The sequence below is a fragment of the Cynocephalus volans genome, chromosome 4 (genome assembly GCF_027409185.1).
Source record: "Cynocephalus volans isolate mCynVol1 chromosome 4, mCynVol1.pri, whole genome shotgun sequence".
NCBI lineage: Eukaryota > Metazoa > Chordata > Mammalia > Dermoptera > Cynocephalidae > Cynocephalus > Cynocephalus volans.
This window is the reverse complement of record NC_084463.1, coordinates 71,350,079-71,374,472: the sequence shown is the minus strand read 5'-3', so window position 1 is coordinate 71,374,472 and position 24,394 is coordinate 71,350,079. Positions and strand designations below refer to the sequence as shown.

Genomic DNA, 24,394 nt, shown 5'->3' with positions numbered 1-24,394 from the left:
TCAAGAGGGGTGGAAAAGCTGAAAAATAATTGTTGTTTTGGTCCTTAATTTTTAAAAAATATTTTTGAATTTTAAAATGTTAATTTTAATCAAACTATTTATAATATTGTGCTGGTAGAAACATTTTTACAAAAAAAAAAAAGACCAGAATGATGTAAAGTCTGTGAGAGATGTTGCATAATATATGATTGATCATATTTCTGATTCACTATGTCACCAGATAAAACTAAAGATAGTTATTTATACTTACCATTTTTGCATTAAACATTTTCTGTAAATTAAAAAGTGTAAGGTGATAAGTTCATATTTCCATATTAAAAAAGTCAGTAACTCTATAAACTGTGGCATGAGAACTAATAAGTAGGTTAGAAGTTTAATTAAACTTAATAAGAACATTATTTTTTACTCTTTACAGAAGCTAATAACTCATAATCTCCTCAGTAACAATACTTTGCTGATAATATGGCCAATGAATAACATTTACTCTTGTGTGTGTATACTTGTGTGCACATTTGAATTTAAGAAGTAATATAATTTTAAATATGTAGAGTAAAAGCTTGCTTTCCAGTGTTTTGAAAATGTATTAGATCTTGTAGGTACTATACTGCATTTTACAATAGAGTGCCTTTTAGTGAATCCAAGTCTTGATTTCACATGTGATCTTTGTTGTTACATAGTGAAATAGAAAGGAGCAGTTGCCATCTGAACTATGAATGATCAACTCTCCTGGTTAGAACATACTACTAACAAGGCCAAAAGCCTAGGTTTGATGCATCTGAGTGCCAGTTCATAATGTTTTATACCAATTTCACTGCCGATCCTGGGTGTATTTGTCTAAGCCATTAAAATTATTTCACTGGGTTTTTTTTTTCTTGTTAGTTATAATCACAAGGAAGCAAGCAAATTTATTTATTTATTTATTTATTATTTTTTAAAAAATTTTATTTTGTCGATATACGTTGTGGCTGATTATTGCTCCTCATCACCAAAACCTCCCTCCCTTCTCCCTCCCCCCCAACAATGTCCTTTCTGTTTGCTTGTCGTATCAACTTCAAGTAATTGTGGTTGTTATATCTTCTCCCCCCCCCCGGTTTTGTGTGTGTGTGTGTGTGTGTGTGTGTGTGTGTGTGAATTTATATATTAATTTTTAGCTCCCACCAATAAGTGAGAACATGTGGTATTTCTCTTTCTGTGCCTGACTTGTTTCACTTAATATAATTCTCTCAAGGTCCATCCATGTTGTTGCAAATGGCAGTATTTCATTCGTTTTTATAGCTGAGTAGTATTCCATTGTGTAGATGTACCACATTTTCCGTATCCACTCATCTGATGATGGGCATTTGGGCTGGTTCCAACTCTTGGCTATTGTAAAGAGTGCTGCGATGAACATTGGGGAAGCAAGCAAATTTAGTTTAAATGTTATACCAGAATTGAACTTTGCAAGGTATGTATTCTCCAAATGGTCCTTGAAGTGAGATGTAAAACTTATATCACACTTAGGGAAAAGGCTAGCCCATACAAACTCCATCTGTATTTCTATCCCAAACAATTTTTCTTTAATCAAAAGAAATAGCTGTTAATATCTTTTCAGATCATGGCAATCGTGTACAATGGAAATACAAAATTAGATAAAAAACAAAGGTTTTTGCATCAATTCAAAGTTATTGTTCATTCTTATTCAACCTGGAGGGCAAGATTTAAGATTGTTTAGGTTCTCATATTGAGCATGAGAAAATTCTTTTATAAGGTCATTCTGGTCATATTGGTTTGGTGCTGGATTGATAATTATAATACAAGTAATTTAAATAGTCTTAAGCCAGATTCATGTAGATAGTATTTTTAATGCCAGTAGGAATCAAAGTGGTATGGTGAAATTCAACTTATGTTGTATTATTGGGAATTAATTATAATTTTCATTTATTGAAAGTTTTAACTCTGTGCATTAAAGAAAAATATATAAATTTTTTCTATTGCATTAATGTACAAGTTTAATGCACTTATTTAGTCCTTTGAATTTTATTGGCAAAGATACTTGTCCTAGAATCAGCTTTTAGTATGGAGGAACAATTTCTTTTTTATTTTTAAAAATTTTTAAAATTTTACTTCTCAGTATACATTGTAGTTGGTTTTCATGCCCCTTTACCTGTTCCTCTACACCCTCTCTTCTCCCCCCCAACATCATATCTGTTCACTTGACTTAAATCGTTCTAGGAATTTTTGTGGTTATTCTGTCTTCAAGCCCTCCCCCCTGCTTTGTTTGTTTGTGTGTTTATTTATTTTAGCTCCCACAAATAAGTGAGAACATGTGGTATTTCTCTTTCTGTGCCTGACTTGTTTCACTTAATATAATTTTCTCCAAGTCCATCCATTTTGTTGTGAATGGTAGTATTTCGTTCTTTTTTATAGCAGAGTAGTATTCCATTGTGTAGATGTGCCACATTTTCCGTATCCACTCGTCAGATGATGGACATTTGGGCTGGTTCCAGCTCTTGCCTATTGTAAATAGAGCTGCAGTAAACATTGGAATACAGGTATCCCTTTGGGATGATGATTTCTATTTGGAGGAACAATTTCTAAGAGTGATTAAACTATGGGGTGCCTTTTAAATGTTTATTAATTTCCTAATGGTTTTTCAATTTTCAAATTGTAATCTACAGGATTCTGAAAATATGGAACAGAGAATCCAGTCTCTCATCAGCTCATTAAAGCATATGGTTTATGAATATATATGCCGTTGTCTATTTAAGGTAAGAAGCACTATATTTTTCAAATTTAAAAATACTACTTGATTCTCGATTTAATACAGTTATATAACTCTTTACCTACTACTGAAATTGGCATTTCTGATATTTTTCCAGAATAGCATTCATTACTAACTGGAATTGTCTTAAAGCGTTCTGGGATTTAGTTGGGGGAAAAATGACAAGGGAGGAAGAGAGCAAACATTGGGTTAGCTGACTTAGCTTTGAACATTCCAGTAGTCACTGAAACAGAGAACGACAGTAGATTCTGTATCTCGTTATGTAGTCAGGGCTCCTCATTGTCGGCACTGTTGACATTTTGGGCCACATAAATTCTTTGTTTTGTGCATTTTAGGATGTTTAGCAGCATCCTTGGCCTCTACCAACTGTCGCCAGTAGCACTCCCTCCTCCAAGTTGTGAGAATCAAAAATGTCTCTAGACATTGCCCAATGTCCACTGGTTTGGGGGACAAAATTGTTTCTCATTGCTGGCATTAGGAAGTAAACTAATACTTCATCCTGAGTTATGAGAGAAATCTTTATATTATAGGGATCCCAGAGGAACATACAATGGACACTATTTAGAAATTTTGATTATTATAGAAAACAGAGACTTTTCACGTAGGATTTTTTTAAAAAAGTAATGTTAAAGAGGAGCTTTGTAAAGGCAATGGACTGAGTGAGAGAAATACAAGGTACTTCAAAAAGTTCATGGGAAGATTTGTATTTTTCAATTCTATTTTTCCACAAATTTTTTGAAGTACTCTCATAGATTCAATTATATAAGCTTCTTAGAAAACCTTGAAAAATGTATGGCTAATGTATTTTTTTTTTTTTTTGTCTTTTTTTGTGACCGGCTGCACCGCGCTCAGCCGGTGAGCGCACCGGCCATCCCTATATAGGATCCGAACCCGCGGTGGGAGCGCTGCTGCGCTCCCAGTGCCGCACTCTCCCGAGTGCACTACGGGGTCGGCCCAGCTAATGTATATTTTAGAATAGGATAATAATTTTTTGATTTTGTTGAGGATGTTTATTTGAGAAGAAATCTTTCAAAATACCTTTATTTATAGAAGAAAAATCTTTATTTATAGAAGACATCTTTCAAAATACCTTTCACTTTAACAAGGAATGTTATTGGAAGTTCAAAGCAATATAGTTGATCATTTCTGCAGAATTCCTTCTTTAATAAAAACTATGGATTTATATTTTTCCTTTTAAGGTCTTGTAGTTAACTATGATTCTAAAACTCACCTTTTGGGCCTCAAGTTTAACATGTGTCAAATGGGGAATTGCAAGCAAGTGATCTCAAAGCCCTTTTGTCACTAAAATGTCACGATCCTAGAAATGAGGATAACTTTTATAGTGGTAGAGTTTCATCAGATATAGATTTCATGCTATCTCTAACATTTGTATAATGCAATATCTAATGTAATACTCTAAATTTTTTTAGTACCCAAAACTTAAAAATATTTCAGAAAGAGCTTCAAACTTTTTGGAGTTATACAAGTGTAGAAAAAAAACCATATTTATTTCACCCTCTTCTTCAACTCTTACACCTTCATTAGAGTAAACCAGTTCAAAGTTTTATTTCTTTCTTATAGTTCACTCCTATCTCTTTATATTCGTATGTATAAATATATACATAGTTTTAAAAAATATTCCTTACTATATTTTGTTCTGTAGCTTCTCTTTTGTTGCAATATGTCCTGAAGATCTTTCCATGAGTATATGATAACTTCATTATTTTTAGTGATTTTATGGTATTCTGTAATAGGGTTATATACTTATAAATAATATCTCACTATTTTATATCTTCTCTTTATTTTTTTAAAGTTGTTTATTTTTATCTTCCTCCCTTACCTTGCCATATTTGTCTATTTTCTTGGTATCTTAAAGAATCAGCTTTTGCTTTATATAGAATGAATCTATTGTAATTAATTTTTTATTTTTTGATCATTGAATTTCTGTTTCTAGATTATTGAATTTGTATGAGTAGTTTTTAAAATGTAGTTTTAGGCTTTTTTATTTTCTAGTGAATATATTAAGCTACAAAGTTTCATTTTGGTCAATCTTGTAATAATGTGTTTAATGCTTTTTAAATTTTCCTCCCTAAGATCTCTATACTAAAGTAGGCTGTGATTTTTGAAAATGTTATGGAGCTACAGTTATTTTAAGCTTCCTCAAATCCTTTTCAAAAGTGGAAATGTTATAAATAAATATTATTGTCAAAGATAATATTAACTTTTCTTCTTATTCATTCCAAATATTAGTAGCTTTTCTTATTAGGAGTTTCTTGTTTGTTTCTAACTTACATGTCTTTACCTCAGTGTAATATTCTTATTTTATTTTTAATAATACCATATATTTACTGATGAGATTTAAATTCCCATGTCATATATTTTATAATGTAATTAGGGAAGGATACCCACTCAATACCGAGGTGATTTAACATGTCAGTGAAGTATAGTGAGGTTACTTGGAAGTCACTTTACCTTTTAAAAATACATGTAAGTTAGGCTAAAGGCAGCATTTTGTTATACTAGGAGAGTACCCAATTGGAATTTTTCATTGCCTATCTTGAGTAATACTTCTCTGTTGTGAACAGTTGGAAATCATAAAAAAAATTATGGTTTATCTCTCTTAAGACGTGTTTTTAATTGAAGATGGAATATCTGTTTTGTAAAATTCATATTTATGTTTGCATAATTAAACCTATGCAGCATGAATTCAGCATTTCATCATTTCAGTGGTGAATAAAAAATTCAGAAAGCACATTAATCACAAAGAGATGAGATATATTTCTCAAGATTTAGCACTATAACCTTACTTAGGATGGAACCAATTTATTATTTTAGTAAAAGCTTTTTGGGTTTTTAGCAATGAGTATAATGTTAAACTGTCTACCAAAGGTTATCTCATGCTGATTTTGCTGTAGTGTTGGTGACAGCAGTATGGCAACAATAGATCTTGAAATAGAGATAGACTAGGATTATTAGTATTCACATCACATTGAACTGAAAGCAAGTTGACCTTAAACAGAAAAATGATTGACTTGTTTTGTGGCAGAAAATTTAGACTTTTAACAAACTAAACCAAATAGAGAGAAAGCCATCTAGCAATTTCAGTTTATATTATTAGCGATGCCATTCTTTTTTCTTCAAGAGATCAAAAATTTTTATTTCAGTTACCTAAGTATTTATAGGATAATTATAGGATAATTCAAAACTTATGATTATAATAAAACTATGTATAAGTATATACCTTTACATATCATTTCTTCATCTCAGTTTATCATTTGGAATAGATACAAAATGACAGAAATTTGTGTTGGAGTGTTAGTTTCCAACTATATTGGGTAAGTGTACAGAAAAGGTTTGGAAAGGAGGATTGGGAAAGTATAGTCTTATTGTTTCCCCTTCCTCATGGAAGTATTATTTCAGAGATCTGAAATGGTATAGAAAGAATAGCTATAGGGTATGAAGAAAAAGTTTTTCACGCAAACTCCTTTAAAGTTAATGTTTATGCAGCTCACCTTGTCTTCTTTTCCAAGTGAGTTTGATTGAGTAAAATTCAGATGTATAGGTTTTAAATAAAAATTAATAACATCTTTTGATTGTATTTACGGTACAAATAATCTAACTTGGATTCTGATTTTTTGTTTCCATCAAAATGTGTTTTCTTACATTAGAAAAGTGGAAGTTCTCTGGTCGAATGTTTAGAAATTTTATAAACTGTGGCTATTAAAGCAAATCTTGAAAATTTAGATAATTTTCTTCTGTTACATAACTTTGAAAGTTTCAGTTTTGTATCTACCTGTGAGTTTTCTGGAAGTGCAGTTGAATGTATGTAGAATTGCTCATTAAAATGTGTGATTTAGATTCAAGCAGAAATATGAGTGCTTAAGTTCTATGCTGTACATAGAACTTTTCTTCATTAGGTAACATCTACTTTATACTTTTCACTGAACTTTTCTTCGTAAGATAACATCTACTTTATACTTTTCATTGAACATATTTGAAAGCAATGAATATTACAGAGTAGAAATAAAAAGAGTGAATTATATTTTCTACTGCTTCTTAGTCTCCGGAAATCATGGGGTTTACGGAGTATTTTTGAAGTAAAATTTCTTTCCAGTATTACATTGTATATCAGTTTACTGCATGCCATATAGTTATTATTACCTACACTTTTTAAGTGCCTTACATATATATATATATATATATATATTTAATGTCTACAACAATACTATTATGCAGAAGTGGAAACTAAGATTTAGAGTTAATAAACTTTCTCTAGGTTACTCAGACTTAGAGGATATTGGAGCTGGAATTCAAATACATTCTGCTTGATGCTCAAAGTTTGCTAATGGGATGCAGGTGAAACAAACCACTAGAAATGTGAACTTCATCTCAACTATAAAGTTGACTTTAAGATTCCCTCATATCATATTAATCCTGATTTAATAGTTTTATTCTTTATCTACTAGTGTGTCTGTGATGTAATGGTATGGGAGGTGTGGCTGACTTACCATCCAGTGGTCTATCATCTCTTGTTGATTTTTCTTCATTCAGCTAGTTATTCATGTAGATGATAAGTTGAGATTTTGCTTATTGTACATTCCCTTGATATGAAGATACTTTCTAACAGAATTCAAGTATACTGAAATAAATTGACATTGAATTGAAATGACCAATTTTTCTGATCTGATAAGCAAAGTAGATCAAGGATTTTAAAGATACCAAAATATTTGCTCAATTTTGGATATTGACAGGATTTTTTTAAAACAAGTATTCAGAAGAATTTTAAGCTTGATTTGTTCATTCTTAATTTTACTTCAGTTTAATGGAAGTGGAAGTGATGTTCCCACATGCTGTAAATGTTCTCTTTCTCTCTCTGTGTAAATTGTATTTTTAGTTTTATTCTTGAATCATCATTGTTTGTCCTTATAATATTATTGTTAAATACTTTTGGCTAAAGTATATATTGGTACAACTAGACAAGCAGATGGCGAAAAGAGCTTTCTTCTGCAATTTGCAGCTCGGAAAACCATTGAAGAAGACCCTGATTGGCCTGGCTTAGGTCATGTGTAACCCCTCGTATCAATATCAGTGGAGTGTTATGAGATTGACAACACTATAATTATATGCTTATCCCTAAGGTAATAATGTCTTGTGTGACCAGAAAACGAGGAGAAGGATAACCACCCTTACCCACTGCGTGCCTATTTTTTGACAACAAAATGTTTTTACTGAGTTTGGTCTCAGTAATTATTAGGAATTAGCTTACTGACTCCACTGGATAGTCTCAGGATCATAGAATGGCAGGGGCTTTCCTTCTCTCCATTAACACTGGAGACTACATTGCTCTTCCTCAGTTCAAAGGAAGAAGTGGCTAAATAAATGTAGTAATACTGTGTGTAAGTTTGTGTGTATATTTTTAGCTCAGCCACATGTTATAAAATGTTATCTTTTATCCAAAATATTAGGTTTTTGTAGCTGGAAAGTTTTAAAAATTAGTCTTTCATCTTTTATCTTGCTGGAGCAGAGAGGCCAAATGCTAATTTTCTATGTTAATAAGTATGTTGTTTCATGGGCAGAAACATTAATACTGATTGAATAAAATGTAGGGTTCATTTGATTCATTATTACTGGTACTAATAAAAATGGTAATAACTTTTTGGAGAGGGAGCTTTTACAGTATGCTGGGCACCATGCTAAGTGGCTCATATATATTACCTAATTTAAATATTAAAATAATGCCACGAAGAAGGTAGTATTGTTGTCCCCCTTCTACAGATAAGGAAACTGAGTTAACATAGGTGAAGTAATTTGCTTCTGGCTAAGGTCATCTGACTAGCAAAATAGCACAGATGGAATTTGTATCCTGTTTTCTGATTCTGGACCTGGGTGGGCTCTTAATGTCCATTAAAATAGATCATTTTTATAACAAATACTTGTTATTCAGATGCCTACTGTAGTAGGCATTAGGGATAGTGGAGAACAGTCCAACACAGTCTTTTGGAGAGTACAGTTAGTATACTTTGTGGATTAAAAATATTCTCCCCATAAATGTAAAAAAATTGTCATTAATTTCCACACCATTTAAAATATTAAAATATCAAATCTTATTTTGCATAGGTACCATGTATTTAGAGATGTGTTTTTGGTACCTTATGTCAGAATTATATCGAATTTATTTTCAAAATACATGTCTGACACAGAATTGCTGTACCAGAAGATCATTTTATTATATTTTAATACAGAGGTAATTTAATTTATTCAATTTTGGTATTTCCTGTGTAAACTTGTGGTTCTTATTTAATTTAATATATCCTTACAACAAAACAATTACTTTCCAATTTTTTGTAAATATATTATTTAATTTCAAACAGTTGGACTCAGAGTATGATCCTTCCAAGACTATTGGCAGTATCTAGTAGCATATATGTGGTGAATTATTAAATTCATGTCCTGTGTTCCTTGAGTTTGTTTCTTCTTTCTTCCCTTTTAATTTTTCTTCTCGGATTGCTCCTGAAAGTCTGAATCATAATTTCTCCTTTGCTTTTCTATATTCCATCCTTCCTACTTTCCCTCCTTTGTTTACTCAGGAATTTTTGAGCATACTGTGTGTTCTGGTTTTCTGATAAAGTAGGTTTGACCTTCTCCCTTGAGTTACTTTCATTTTGTGTGATTTGGTATCTTTTTTGATATACTTATTTCTTGATATATAGCAATTTTTTTTTGTTTTACCTGTAAAATGTTGAATCATCTGATAGTTTCTTCTGTTATCTAATCTCAATCAGTTACTTGTGTTTTAACTTTGCTTCTTTTTTGTAAGTAAAAAACACATTGATGGAATTATTTGTTGTTTAGGCTTATTTGGTATGATTTCTCTTCTCATTAAGTGGAAAATGAGTAGTTAACTATAGATTCCTGTTTAATTTAGGAAGTTAATATCTAGTAAGGAGAAAATAGTTGTGATAATTGCATGTAGTCACGCGTGTGTTTAAACTTACACTAAGACAAATTGAAGATTTGCTAATTCAGGAGGTTGGTCTGATTAGTAATGACTAATCCAAACCTCACAATTGTATTTCAGATGGCTAAGTAAGTTTGGTTTTGTTTTTTAGTGAGATGTATATGCTGCTTAATCTTTAGCACTTTCTCTAAAAATTTTGTCACTTTACCACCCCCCCATTTAGAAGTGTTTGTTCTATATAGATGCAATCTGACTAGTCATTTCTTACATTGATAAAAGTAGGTAATTTGAAGCTTTTTGTGAACTAAAATTTAAGGACTGTGCTTTTCCATTGACATAAATTTAGAAAAAGCAAGATAACATCTGTTATTTTTTGCAGGCTGATCAGTTGATGTTTGCTTTGCATTTTGTTCGAGGCATGCATCCTGAACTTTTTCAAGAAAACGTAAGTTGAATTAAAGGAGAAAATTTTAGAGTTACACAGAAATTTGGTAATGGGTGAATTTATAGTTAGATTAGAAGTTGGGACTGCCTGGTTAGCTCAGTTGGTTAGAGTGTAGTGTTATAACCCCAAGGTCAAAGGTTTGGATCCCCCTACTGGTCCAGCTACCAAAGAAAAAATAAATAGAAGCATTTAAAACAAGATCTTACTTTATGCTAGAAATTATATGTCAACCTGTTAGTCTTTTGCTAAGTCAGAAATTTAGTATAGGATGCTGATGTCTAGTTCTGTTGTCCTCTGGGTGAGCCTATCATTCTAGAGCGATGGAAATGAAATCTAAGTAACATACCAAGCTGACTAAATTTTTCTGAACCTAGTTCCACTTACTCAGGGCACCAGAAGAGTCAGCCTTTTTATTTTCTGGCCCTATGCTGTGGAACTGATAAATGTAAAAAGTTGGATAAAATGAGTATACAACTACATTATTTATTACTTCCACCAGCTTGTCAAGAGTCAGCAGGTGAAGCAAGAGGGTGGGCAGCTTTTAGAAGCTTCCTTGAGCCTACAGACTTAGGCTAATCTTTCCATGTATAATTTGTAAACTTTGTCTGTGATCTCTTTTCTGGTCTACCATGTAACCCCCTCTTGAAATTCAATAAACCTATCTCAGGCTAGAACTAATATATCTCAGGTCTGTGTCTAATTTTTTTTTTTTTTTTGCTTCAAAATCAATGACTTATTTTATTTTTAATTTAAACATAGTTGATTGTACATATCTGTGGGGTATAGCATTGAATATCTATACCTGTGTGTAATATGTGAAGCTCAAATAAGAATTAATATATTTAATATTATACAATGTAATCATTTTTTGTGGCCCTTTACCAATTTCTTGCTAACCCCTCTCCCCCTATCCCTTTCCCACCTCTGGTGGCCTCAGTTCTGTTCTTGCCTTTTGAAAGTTCAGCAGATTATTGTGATTGTTGTATTCGTCTTCCTTTTTTTTTTTTTTTTAGTTCCTGCTTATGAGTGAGGATGTGGTATTTCTCTTTCTGTGCCTGGATTATTTCACTTAGAATAATTTTCTCTAAGTTCATCCATTTTACTGTGAATGGCAGTATTTCATTCTTTTTTATGGCAGAGTAGTATTCCACTGTGTAAATATACCATATTTTACTTATCTAGTCATCTGATGATGGACATTTAGGTTGTTTCCAACTCTTGGCTATTGTAAATAGATCTGTGATAAACATGGGAGTGCAGGTATTCCTTCAACATGATGATTTCCATTCCTCTGGGTCTATACCCAGCATTGGGATTGCTGGATCATATGGCAGTTCTATCTCTAGTTGTTTGAGGAAACTCCTACTGTTTTCCATGATGACTGCACCAATTTACAGTCCCACCCCTTTCTCCGTATCCTCACCAGCATTTGTTATTCTCTGTCTTTTTGATAGTAGCCAGTCTAACTGGGGTGAGATGATATCTCAGTATGTTTCTGATTTCATTTCCCTGATGCATAGTAATGTTGAGCACTTTTTCATGTGTCTATTGGCTATTCGAATATATTTCTTTGTCTGATTTTTAAAAATGTATTTGCAAGTGGTGTTTCTTATTATTTTATTGAGTAAGAGTCCAGTACCCAGGGTGCCGGGGGATGGTATATGGACAGTGCAACTTTGATCTAGTAACCTTTAACTCTACTTGGTCAGATTTTAACTGTCTTCTGTGTTCTCCTAGACCATTTGCAATTCTGCCTATGTTCTTTTTCTTTAGCTCCACAGGCCCTGGCTGACTTGTGTAGTTCCTCCTGAATTTATTAACTTGGATTTTTTTATTTCTTCTGTTAACTTTGATGTGTTTACCTTCTCCTATATAATTTTTTGTTTAAACCATGATCAGGACATTCTATGCAACATAAGACTTTATATTCACTACTTTTCCATTCTGGAGTATAAGTAAATTACCACTGGGAAAGGAGAATATTTTTCTCTGACTCACATATTGTAGTAGTAATAATTACTATTTAACTTATTTGTGGCTGCATGATTTCATTAGGAAGAGTGAGTTGCCAGTGTGGGTAGAAGCAGAAAGTATCTTGATTTGGTAGTTTTTCCATATTGCTCTCACATTTTCATGTATTTTGCTTATGTACTGGCTAATGTGTGACAAATAGTATGGTAGCACCCATTATTATCTAACTGGGGGGATTCCAGGGTGAAGATATAGATTTTAGAGCACTAGATTCCATAACATAGTCTTGATTCTGTGGCTAAAAAAAAAAAAAGGATTGCTGGCGGTGTTCTTCTAATTCATAGGAAAATATAAGTTAATGGAAGTACTTTTTCTAATTTTTCCTAACATACAACTTAAAAGTTTTTGGTGAACCTTGCTGCTTATCTATTCATGAGGAATAGCATATGAGAGAACAAATTAACAGGTAGTTACAACTGTTAATTGAATATGACATTTAAATGTTTAAATCTTGAGACTCACACATATATAATGTGGTTATATTTTGTTTTAATAAAATAATTACTAGTAGATTTTATGTTAATATTTTATATTGCTACATGAATTGATTCTTATAATGTTAATGTACTGGAAGAAGTAGGAGGATGAGAAAGGAATTTTCTTTGCTTTTTTCCCTGTGTCTTTAGAAAGCTGCATTGTAAGCCATCTTATAGGGAAATGATACTAATTTTGTTGACTGTTAGTATTTTTATATCTTTTGTGTTCCTCATTTTTATTCAATAGGAATGGGATACATTTACAGGTGTGGTTGTTGGAGACATGCTGCGAAAAGCTGTAAGTTAAAAATAACAAAATCCTATTATTTCACTCTTAGAGAAAATAGTTCTGGCTTTGGCTTTATGAAATATAATTTGCTTCGGAGAAGTTTTAAATTGCTGAAATTAGAGGAATGTTTCCTGGCCTCTACTGCCCTTCTTTAAAGGGTATTTAAATTTATTTTTTGACCTTGAAGACGTATTCTTTTGAGAATGTTAAATACTAAGAAACTAATGTAGCTCTTTTTCCTCAGTATATGTATTTTGTTCTAAGAAAAAATTTATAATCTTTAAGAAAATCAAATCTTGTATTATAACTAGAAAAATTTTCTTATATAATTGAATTTAAAAAATTACTTTTTAAAACTTTTAATAACATTATTCAATTTAGCTTTTTCTGTAGTAATTTTCTATTTGAATACATAATGGATAATATTCTTCAAAGCAGTACACTCAAAATATAACACAGAACCTAGATCATGTCTGAAATGCAAGATGTAATTATGTAGCTTTATGACAGTTTCTTATGACAATTGAGTTTTTCTGAACTTTTATGAAAGTTTAAGCACACCAAAAATAAATTCGACTTTTGTCTAAGTGGTTCTCTATACCTTATGTTACATAGAATTTTACCATGTTAACTTGTCCAATACATAAAAAATATGCTTTTATTAAAGGACTCTCAACAAAGAATACGTGATCAACTTCCATCTTGGATAGATCAGGAAAGAAGCTGGGCAGTGGCAATGCTAAAGGTATTTACTTTCTACTATGAAGGATGTTTTAATTTTTTTCTATATTTGAGTTATTTCTGTTGACACTTTGTATGTACTACTTATTCATACTTAGTGTTGATATTTCTCTGAATAAGACATGAAATCCCTGGTAAAAAAAGAATTATTATGATTAGTTCTTTAATCAATAATTAATTAAATATTTCACTCATGAAATAGCATGCCTTTAATATCTAGGTCTTCCAAACATAGCATTTCCTTTTTTTTCTTCGTTTTTCACTCTTTTTCTTCCCAGGGTGAGTTGGGCTGTGAGGATGGGGACACTGGGGAAGAAAAAGCAGTTCAGAAACCTAACTTCCAACAGTTCTATGTTCTCTAATTATTCAGGCCAAAGTGTTGTACATGTATGTTTCCATTCTTTTCCCCCTTGCTTTCTTTATAACTATTACAACATTACAGTAGCACATGTAAAAAATAATAAGAATAGCTAGCATTTATTAATGGCTTACAGTGTTCAAGGCATTGTGCAGAATTTTAAAATGGGTTATCTCCCAAAATATTGCTAATGATATTATGAGGTAGCTACTGTTACTGTCCTCATTTAACAGATGAGAAAATTAAGGCCCAGAAAGATATAGTCACTTGCTTATGGTCACTTAGGAAGAAGAACGGAAGAAGAACCAGTATTCAAAACTGGACTTCTTGCTGCCTATTCTGGGCTCTTTACCACTACTCTTTAAAGCCTTTATTTCATAAGTATTTGTTGAGTAAAATAAATGGATTCTGCTGTATATCATTAACTGTGGTGTTTTTTTTTTTCTTTAAATTATTTATTTGATTCTTACTACCAGTCAACATAATTCTAGTAGCAAAGATTCTTTACTTAACCAAATTTTAGTCAGGCTCCTGAACCTTCTCCTAGGCCCATCTGTGTACTTCCATGTAAAATCTAGTTTTAGCAGGAACTCTGCTAAGTTGGTTTAATCAGAATTTCTCCATCCTCTGTATCTGATCCCCCTCAATATCTGATTGCTTTCCTCATCTTCTCCCGTCTTCCAGGTCTGTGTTCAGCAAGACTGTGTTAAGCTAGTTTAGCTAGAATCCTCCCTCACCCCGATGTTTTCTCTTCATAATTTTCTACCAACCCCCACCTTGCTCCTTAACTATAAATTCCCACTTGCTCATGCTATATTCAGAAATGAGCCCTGTTCTATACTGAGGTCTCCTTTCTCCTATTGTAATAGTCCTGAATAAAATCTGTTTTCATTGCTTTAACTACTGTCATCTGCTGTCTGGTTTTCTTTGACACCAGTGGAATGACAAATTTATATTTTGTAATATTAAAAGTCTCTGCCATGAATGAACTTATATGTTCTCTGTAGATTTCTGGCCAAGTACATGATAAGTATATAATGGGTAGCACACCTAAATTAGTAATGATGGGGCCCTATATACTAATTCCTAATAAAGTTAACAGACCACCATTAAATCTTATCCTAACAGACTTAGATCATTTATTAAAAATATATTGAAATGTAATTAGTAATTAGTTAGTTTCCTGCTGTTCACGTTTAATTTTAGTTAAGTTACCTAATGAAATTTGGTCAGTACAATGGAATATTTAGATATGAATGTAGATGTTTAAGATAGTGTTCTTATATACTTGATTTTTGTTTATATTATATGAAGTTCTATACTACAGATATAGATCTTCTAAATTCATTGTTATTTTCAATGAAAATTATCCATCTGTACATATTTACATTTCTGATCTTATAGCTCACTCTTGAAAAAAGTTTAGGAAGAGGGAACACTGTTTGAGGTAGAGGGAATTAATATAGTTAGGAAAACCTCTGAGATATTGTTTAAGATGAAGATTAAGATTTATGAGGTAGCAAAGGTTTAGAACATTTAGAAGCAAAGGAAGCAACATGTTCACAAATAGGGGCTTAAATGAATATGGCTTAGAAAAACATACTTTGTTAAGGATTTGATATTAGTACAGAAAACCAGAGCTAGAAGTTAAAGCTGTGAAGATAAATTGTATTAAAAAATCTTTTGCAATAAAGGAAAAGAGACTTTAGTATAGAACTGGGCTTAGTTCTGAATATAGCATGGACAAGTGCGAATTATAGCCAAAGAGCAGGGTGAGAGTCAGTGGTAAGGGTCAATGGATGGAAAATTACTAAGAAGAAATGTCAGGGATGAGGGAGGATTCTGGCTAAGCCTATTTAGCAGGATTCTTGTTGAAGGCAGAGCAGGGTGATCAGATACAGAGCAGGGTGGGGAATGAGGAATTTGATCAGATATTGAAGATAGGGATTCTTACTAAACTCACTTAAAATTCTCTCTAAAACTGGATTCTACAAGGAAGGACATGAAGTCTAAGGTTGAGGCATAGTCAGAAAGAGCTCAAGAGGGGCTTGAACAAAGTTTTGTCAAAGAAAGAGTAAATATTAATTTGAAATTTGACAAATTTCTACAATTTAACCTGAAACTCAATTGTGGCAATCCTTAAAATTTGCACTTGATTTTTAATGGCAGCATTTCTTTTCTCCACAAGGTGGAGATAGCTAGGTGCAAATGTTTTTACATAGAGATAAGATGTGTTACCTTTTGAGTATTGATTTAGTATTACTTTGGAAATGTTTATTTAATTCTGGTTTCAACATTGGATGAGTCAACCATACTGTTTCTGACCTAGAAATTATTAGACAAGTCAACACAAAGTAGAAAACAAGTAATAAACATCTGTTAATAATTGATTTTCATTTGCTTTTTTAGTTTTTCTTTAAAAAAAATTTTATACATATATGTATACATGTGCTCATATTTGCTTGTTGCTCACTGTATATGGTTATTTTTATGTTTTAGATTGCTCTCCCCAGTCTTTATCAGACCCTCTGCTTTGAAGATGTAGCTTTGTGGCGTACTTACTGTCATAATTCAATGTGTGAACAAGAGTTTCCATCTAGTCTTGCAAAGAAAGTTTCCTTATTTCAGCAGGTAAAATTTAGTATTATGTAAATGCAGAAAAGTTTTTAATGTTTCTCTTGTCATTCAGAGGCCATTTAAATGAAAGTTTTGCCTTTAGAGTGTTGCATAACCTTTAATGGCACATGTAGGTAATGGCTTTCTGCTTTTGCCCCCTTATCCAGACAGTGAAATCACTGGCAAACTTTATGGGTAGAGTGTTATTCCCTCTGCCTCTGACCCACAGGGGATCTTGGAATAGAAGATGTGTTGTTCAGAAAGAAGCTAAGGTACAAATTGTATAGGTTCTTTGCTCATTTCACAGAGTATTATCTAAGGAAAGGACTTAATGGTGAGGAAAAGGGGATTTTTTTTCCCCATTCTCTTTCAAAACAAAATGATGAAACCTAGTGGTAGGTTCCACCCAATTTTTTGGCTTGGTGAAAGGCTGAGAGTATGAGGGCTGTCCAGGAGCTGACTCTTCCATTTATCTCTTTTCTAGACTGCTGGCTGTGAGATCTTTCCCCTTTCTCCATACAAAGTGAATTCTGTTTTACCTAGTATGCTTAAAAAAAAAAGAAAACTACAAAGAAAAAATTCATTTGAAAACTTTAATACCAGAAATATCATAGATATACATGATTCAGCATAAAAATAATGATTTGAAAATTTTGGCAGGACTTCTGGGTCTTTGTGCTATCACTAGAAATGCCTTAGCTACTTACTATTTTCACCTGCCATTTAGTCCTTTATTAGATCCTGAAGACATAGCTAAACCCTGCGTTTAATTTTGATGATAGGCTTGAAGAAATAAATGGATTTCAGTAACATTTTGGATATTAAAGAGGTGTCTTTAATATATACCAATTATGACAGTTTGAAGCATGGTAAATACAATGGGACAATGATAAGCATTTACATATTTTAGTAAACATTTACTTAATTAGTTAACATTAACTATTATTTAGTTAAAGCAGTTGTGGGATCTATTATTTAAAAATATCTTGCACTTTATTTTAAGGTTCTTGTAGTACAGGCTCTAAGACCTGACAGATTGCAAAGTGCCATGGCTCTATTTGCATGTAAAACTCTGGGTAAGTGGACTACTTTTCAAGAACTAGGCCATTGACCTGAATTCTTTTAATTTATACTTTATTTTATGCTGACTTTAGTTTAGAAATTTCGTAAGTTCTTTTTTATTCATTCTACTTATCTTACAATTTCTATGTGGTTTAGAGAAAAATTTCTACGTGTTAGATATAATCATATGTGATGTTGTATTAAATTTGATGCATAATTGATATCCTATATTTAGTAAAGGCATTTGAGGTTTTAAAAATTATTCTTATAAAAACACTTTAGATGTTTGTCCATGATTAGGATTACAAAGAAGGTGATCAAATGTTTGTACCAAATCTGTATTATGTGAGTACCACCTATAGTCGTACTTTAATGCAAAATTTAGACAAGATAAAACTTATTCATAGGTACCATAGTTTTACAAAATAAAGCCTTCAAAATGAGTTATTTTTGCTGTGTCTAAAACAAAAAATGAAGATTTGTCTTTTAGATCATAAACTGCAATACATTTTTGTTAAGCATTTCAGATAGTCTTGTCTAAAGAATTAAAAGTTATCACCCATTTGGAAATAATTTTTTTACAAGAAAAATTTGGAAAAACAATGTCAAGGAAAGACTATGAAATGGATATTACTTAAAGCACAGTGTCATCCAAGAATGATTTATCTTTACTATTTCTAAAATGTAGGTTTTACAGTTATGTTGGAAAAGAAAAGCCTGGCATAGTTAAAATAGGATGCTGACAAATTTTTCAAGAAATCCTTCATTTCTATTAATTTTGCCATATGTATGTATGTAAAATTTTTTATAGAAACTTATTAATTGTAACTTACATATATTCTAATCAAGTAGGATTAATGTCATATGTATATTTTCTCTAAATTAGAATTTCTCATATAAACAAGCTAGCACAGAGTTTTATGAAATTGAAAAAAAATACTGGGCCTTCCAATCTTATCACTGAAAAACTTTGCAGTACTAAATAATCATTCTCTTGTTAGCATGTAAAGCTATATCAGGGTATTTCGAGAAATTGAGCTTCAGATGATCAGTTTTACCCTAGTGAATATACTCTTTCATTTAAACTTGACTGTTTATGATGATGATAATCATAGCTAATACTTTAATAGCTCTTACTACATGCCAGGTAGTAGTTTAAGTGTTATACACACGTATCCTTTAATCCTCACAGCAACGCTATGAGGTAAGTGCTATTTTTATATCCATTAAAAGATGAGGAAACAAGATCACAGAGCTAATAAATGACAGAATTTAAACCCAACTCCAAAGTCTGTGTTCTTATTAAATACTGAAAAAGTCAAATTAATTCTCAGTTTAGAGGGGTATTGTTGGCAGGTTCTAACATTAAAATCTCTTTAAACCTTAGATAAAGTTGTGCCATACACACATCTATCTGCACTCTAACCTACTATATTAGTTTCCTACAGCTGTCATAACAAAGCACCACAAACTGGGTGGCTTAAAACAACAGAAATTTATTGTCTCACAGTTCTGGAGGGTAAGGACATACTCCCTCTGAAACCTGTAAGGGAGTATTGCCTTGCCTCAGATTCTGGTGGTTTGCTGGCAAACTTTGGTGTTTTTTGGCTTGGAGCTGCATAACTCAAATCTCTGCCTTCATTGTCACATGTCGTTCTCTTTGTGTGTCTGTCTTTACATGGCTGTCTTTCTGTAAGGATATGCAGTCATATTAGATTATGGGTCTGCTCTACTCTAGTATGACCTCATTTGAAGTTAACTAATTATATCGACAATGGCCCTATTTCCAAATAAGGTCACATTCTGAGATACTGGGGTTAGAACTTCAACATAGCTTTTTTGAGGGGACACAGTTCAACCCGTAACACCTACCAGTGCAGCTTTTCATGTGATGCCTGTCTTTTGCCTCACCCCCTACCAGAATATGCATGTGCACACATACACAAATATTTTAAGTTGCCTTTTAGAATGGTCACTTGAGGATGGGTATATGGAAATGAGTCTGGACATACTCCGTGCTTTCCTTTATTTATGCATGGAGAGGAAACATCCCTGTTTATTCATTTCTGATAGAGCGTTTATTTACCCGATAGTTTTTTTTTTTTTTTTTGGTGGCTGGTCAGTCCAGGGATCTGAACCCTCAACCTTGGTGCTTTTAGCAGCATGCATTACTGGGTGAGCTAACCGTCCAGCTGGATTCTACCAGATAATTTTTACTCATGTCTGCCAGAATGTTTATCCACTTAATTCTTTGTTTAAGTGACAGATACCCATATCAAACTCACTTAAATGAAAAAGGGAAATTTATTGGCCTAAGTAACCAGTATTCAGAACGGAAGAGCCTCTGGGCCAACTGTTTTCATGGACTCATAACATCAGGAGACTTTCTCTTTATCTTAGCCTTGCAGTTTCTCTTTCTGTTTCTCTCTCCTCACCCCCATCTCTGTTTCTGCCTTTTCCTCTGTGTCTTTATCTATCATGTTGCTTTTAGATTCTCTACTTGAATTTCTACTTGTGTGTTACTCTTAGTCTCAAGGGTTCATACATACTCTGGGGATAAGGCTCCTGACCTTCTGAGTTGTATTTTAAAGCTTGTGATGAAAGGGGAAAAGTTTCCCCTCCTAACTTTACCTCAAAAATCCTAGGAAAGGCATCATTTGCTCAGCTTGGGTAACACATCCACCTCTGCAGCTAATCGCTCCAGAGATATATAGAATTGCAGTTTCTACAAAAGAAGCCTTGGATGGGGGAGAGGCAGTTACCAGAAGTGTGGGAGGGCAGCTGGTAGAAAACAACAGATATGCATTATAATCAGATTACAACTGCTTTTAACTTATATTTAAGCAATTTGACAGTTGAACCTTTTGTAAAGTGCATTTTGAGAGTCTAACTCCTTTAAGAGTTACATGTATATAACTTGATTCTGAAGAATGAATTAGTTGAAAAAAGATACTAGTGTCCATGTTAAGAAATGCATATGAGAAACATTTAACATGTTCCCAAATTCATACACACATATTGAGTAATAACTGTATACGAGGCAAATAATATATGAAAACCAGATATCCTTGTATTTGCTACTTAAATTAGTTGATTGAAATAGACTTTTACTAGCATTTTTGAGAAAGTAGAAGCAACGAGACAAATTCTTTATTGACCAACTACCTACATTGGTACTCATATTATTCTGTTTCCTTTTTTGTTTCTGTGAGTGAATATCCTTGCTCCAAAGGTCAACCCATTTACTCCTTTCTTTCCTGCTATTGTCCCTTATGCATAATGAACTTTACCTTCTTTACTGGATCATTTCTGTCAGCATACAAACATATTTCTCTCATCTGTCTTAAAAATCATCCCATACCCTTCACTATCCTACTTTTTACTTCTGTTTACAGCAAAACATCTTGAAAATGTATCCACAATCAGAGACTATTAGTAATCTATTTCAACTCTTATTCTGTCTTCAATTCACTCTATTTGGACTTCCATCCCTACTAAGGTCCCACAAGATTGCTCTTGGTAAGGCTGTGATATTGTCTTACCTGATCTCTCAACAAAGTCATCCATTTCTTCCTCATTTAAACACTTTCTTCTCTTGATTGTTATGTTTCTTCTTTCATTCCTCATCACCTTAAGAGTAAGGTGTTCTCTTACTTTCCTTTACTGGCTTCTTCTGTGCATGTCTTCTAAGTGTTGGAGTACTTTTTCTTCCACTGCAGTTTTACCCTGGTTCCCTTCTTTCATTATTCATTTTCCCTCTAGGTGACCTCACCTTATTCCTGGCTTTAAATATCTCTAAATTACTAGGGCTGGCCCGTGGCTCACTCAGGAGAGTGCGGTGCTGATAAATATCTCTAAATTACTAACATATCTCTTATTTCCAGCCCTGAGAGTCTAGGTTCTTGTGTCCAAATGCTTTTTTGTTTTTTTCATACAAATCTCTAATAAACATGACAAATTAAACATGACCAATACAGAACTTTTGATTTTTCTATATTCAGTTGTTCAAACCAGAAACCCAGAGGTAATTCTTTTCTCTCTTTTCCTTACTTCCTGTACCCAATCTACCAGCAAATCCTTTTGATTCCAACTCTAAAACTTATTCTGAATTCATTGACTTTGCTTCATTACTACCAACATAATGCAATCTAACATCTCTCACCTCAATACTGCCGTAGCCTTTATTTGTTGTCTCTGTCTAGATTATTTCTAGAATTGAATTACTTTTCACCCCTCTACTACTTTCTACCATTTTGTTCAAGCCATCATCATATGAGTAAGATTATTGCCATTCAGGCTTCTCTTCTTCCTCACTTCCTGATTATCTTGAACATACCAGAAGAGTGCCTTTTGAAATATAAATTAGATCATTATCAGTCCTCTGCTCAAACTACTCTGATGATATATCATTTTCCTGAGGATACTTACAATGTCTTACAGGGACTTACTTCTTCAATTCCTGTTTCTCCTCAGATCTCCTTTCTTACCCCTCTTCACCCTTGCTCAGCCCTTTCCCAACATATCCTTTTCTTTGTTCTAGTGCTCCAGGTGTGTCTGGAATATCAGGACCTTTGTATTTGCTGTTCCTTCTTCCAAGGGAGCCCTACCCCTGATACCTCCCATACTTTTCTGCTCAAATGTCATTTTTCTCAGTGAAGATTTCCCTCAGCATTTTGTGTAAATTAGCATACTCACCCTCCCCTTAGCTCTCCGTATTCTCCTGTAAAGCTAGGGCTTACAGACCCCTTGAGTCTGTTGCACAGACAGGGTCACAAATCCTCCACACGTAGGTCTGTGAGCCAGGTAATAGAAATAAAAAGGTCCTGGGAGCCGTGGGTATAGAAAAATGAATGGGTTTTGTTCAGATCTAGGAGCAACTATCCTAGTGGCTTCTCTGAGAGTTCTGAGAAGCCCTGTGGATCAGAGCTGTTAGTCTTTTATACTTAAGTCCACAACCCTGGACACCTGGGAGCCCATACGCAATTACATTAAGTAGTAACAAGGAAAACCTGAGGATATTTACAGCAAATGCTCGACAAGATTCTGAACATTTGAGGGGCCCTGACCATTTTCCTGTTTTTTTTCCCAACAATCCACCCCTTCAGGGTCCTTCGCCATACAGTCTATGCGTTCAGAATCTTCCACGATGTTCCCTTAGGGAGGATAAATGACCCTTACATTCATATAACCTATTGTCCTGTAGTTTTGTTCTTTCAGCTATTAGCCACACATGTCTGGTTAGTAGTCATCATTGGTGTGAAGTTCAGTGTATATTCAATAAGCCAACACATTGGTCACACGAATTTATGTAGCCAGTTGACTCTGGTGCCCGTAGCCAGAACACTATGGGCAAAAAGACAGAAGGGTTACTGGTACCAATAGAGGGAGTTCTCACCCCTCTGGTAAGCTAGTTTGCCATCCTGGGAAAAGATGGTTGCAGGAATAGGTATTATCTGCTAGTACTGTTGGATCTGTAGGTTCTACATGTAACAGTATAGGGGAACTCATAATTGGCCATAATAATACAGATGTGCCTTTTGAAATAGAGTGCTTATCTGTTCCAGGCCATGTTACCTTTACTCGAGGAGGCCAGGTACTTGTCGCCCAAAGTGAAATTTGTAAATTTTCTAATCCTTTTCCCTAAGGCCCTGTTAGGCCTACCCAGTACATATGGGGGGCTTGTTTTCCAGGGCCATTCCCATTGTACTGTCTGTCCCTATTGTAAACAGATTGGGGCCGGTAAGAGAATATTTCCATCTTGTCATATCCTGGCTTCAAAAGCTCATTTCTAGTAGTGACTGGCAGTTGTATAGGTGCTGCAGCCCTATGCAACAGGGCTTCCATTGGAGAGGGCCCACCCTTGTGGGTCACTCACTTAGAATCCTGACTGTTGGCCCTAACCACCGTGTCCACCCCTTCAGGGATGGGGGTTGGGTAGATAGCCTTAGCCCCTTTTTTAAGAGGCCATTGTATTGCTCAATCATCCCCACTGCCCGGGGATGATATGGCATGTGTAACTTCCACTGAATAGACAACTGGGAAGCCCACTTATGAACCTCATGTCCAGTAAAGTGGGTTCCATTGTCACTCTATGTCTACAGGCTGGCCATATATGACCGTAAGGCTATTTAATGCCTTCACAGTGTTTACCTGGTTTTGGGCCTTACAAGGCCATACAGACAGAAGACCAATAGCTCTATCAGCAGCAGTGAAGATATATCTGAAATTCTCTGACCTTGGCAGTGGTCCGACAAAGTCCACTAGCCATTGAGTCAGGTGCACTCTTCCTCGAGTTATTTGCCCGTCTATATGGGGTACCCACTGGGGGTGTGGACTCTCTTGAGCACATACTAGACAAGCGTGACAGGCATTCGCTGCATCTTTCCATTTTATAAGGGGCCCGTCTTTGAGCCTCCATCCACATGGTTTTGCTGCAAGCATGCTGCATTCGTTGATGCAACCATTAGGCTACATCAGTAGCTGGGGCTCTCTCCAGCCATCTTACCTTAGCCAAGGCATCGGCTTCATCATTTCCTGGACTGGCTAGGGGGAAACGTCCTGTGACATGAAAAAGGGTTACTTCTTTCTCATGCCACAATTCCTGTAACTCTTGCCACATGGCTTGTCCCCACAGGGGTCAGTGGCCTACCATCCACT

The 24,394-nt window shown here is 33.9% G+C and overlaps 1 protein-coding gene across 2 annotated transcripts in view; it reads left to right on the top strand.

Annotated features, from left to right (window-relative positions):
- The window catches only part of DYNC2H1 (dynein cytoplasmic 2 heavy chain 1), a 321,263-nt gene that overhangs the window by 138,102 nt on the left and 158,767 nt on the right, over positions 1 to 24,394 (top strand). For both annotated transcript variants that reach the window (XM_063092854.1, XM_063092855.1), the window contains 6 exons: positions 2,658 to 2,747; positions 10,099 to 10,164; positions 12,919 to 12,969; positions 13,628 to 13,705; positions 16,559 to 16,690; positions 17,679 to 17,751. In XM_063092854.1, the coding sequence (XP_062948924.1) occupies positions 2,658 to 2,747; positions 10,099 to 10,164; positions 12,919 to 12,969; positions 13,628 to 13,705; positions 16,559 to 16,690; positions 17,679 to 17,751 (490 nt within the window). The remainder of the gene's footprint in view (positions 1 to 2,657; positions 2,748 to 10,098; positions 10,165 to 12,918; positions 12,970 to 13,627; positions 13,706 to 16,558; positions 16,691 to 17,678; positions 17,752 to 24,394) is intronic.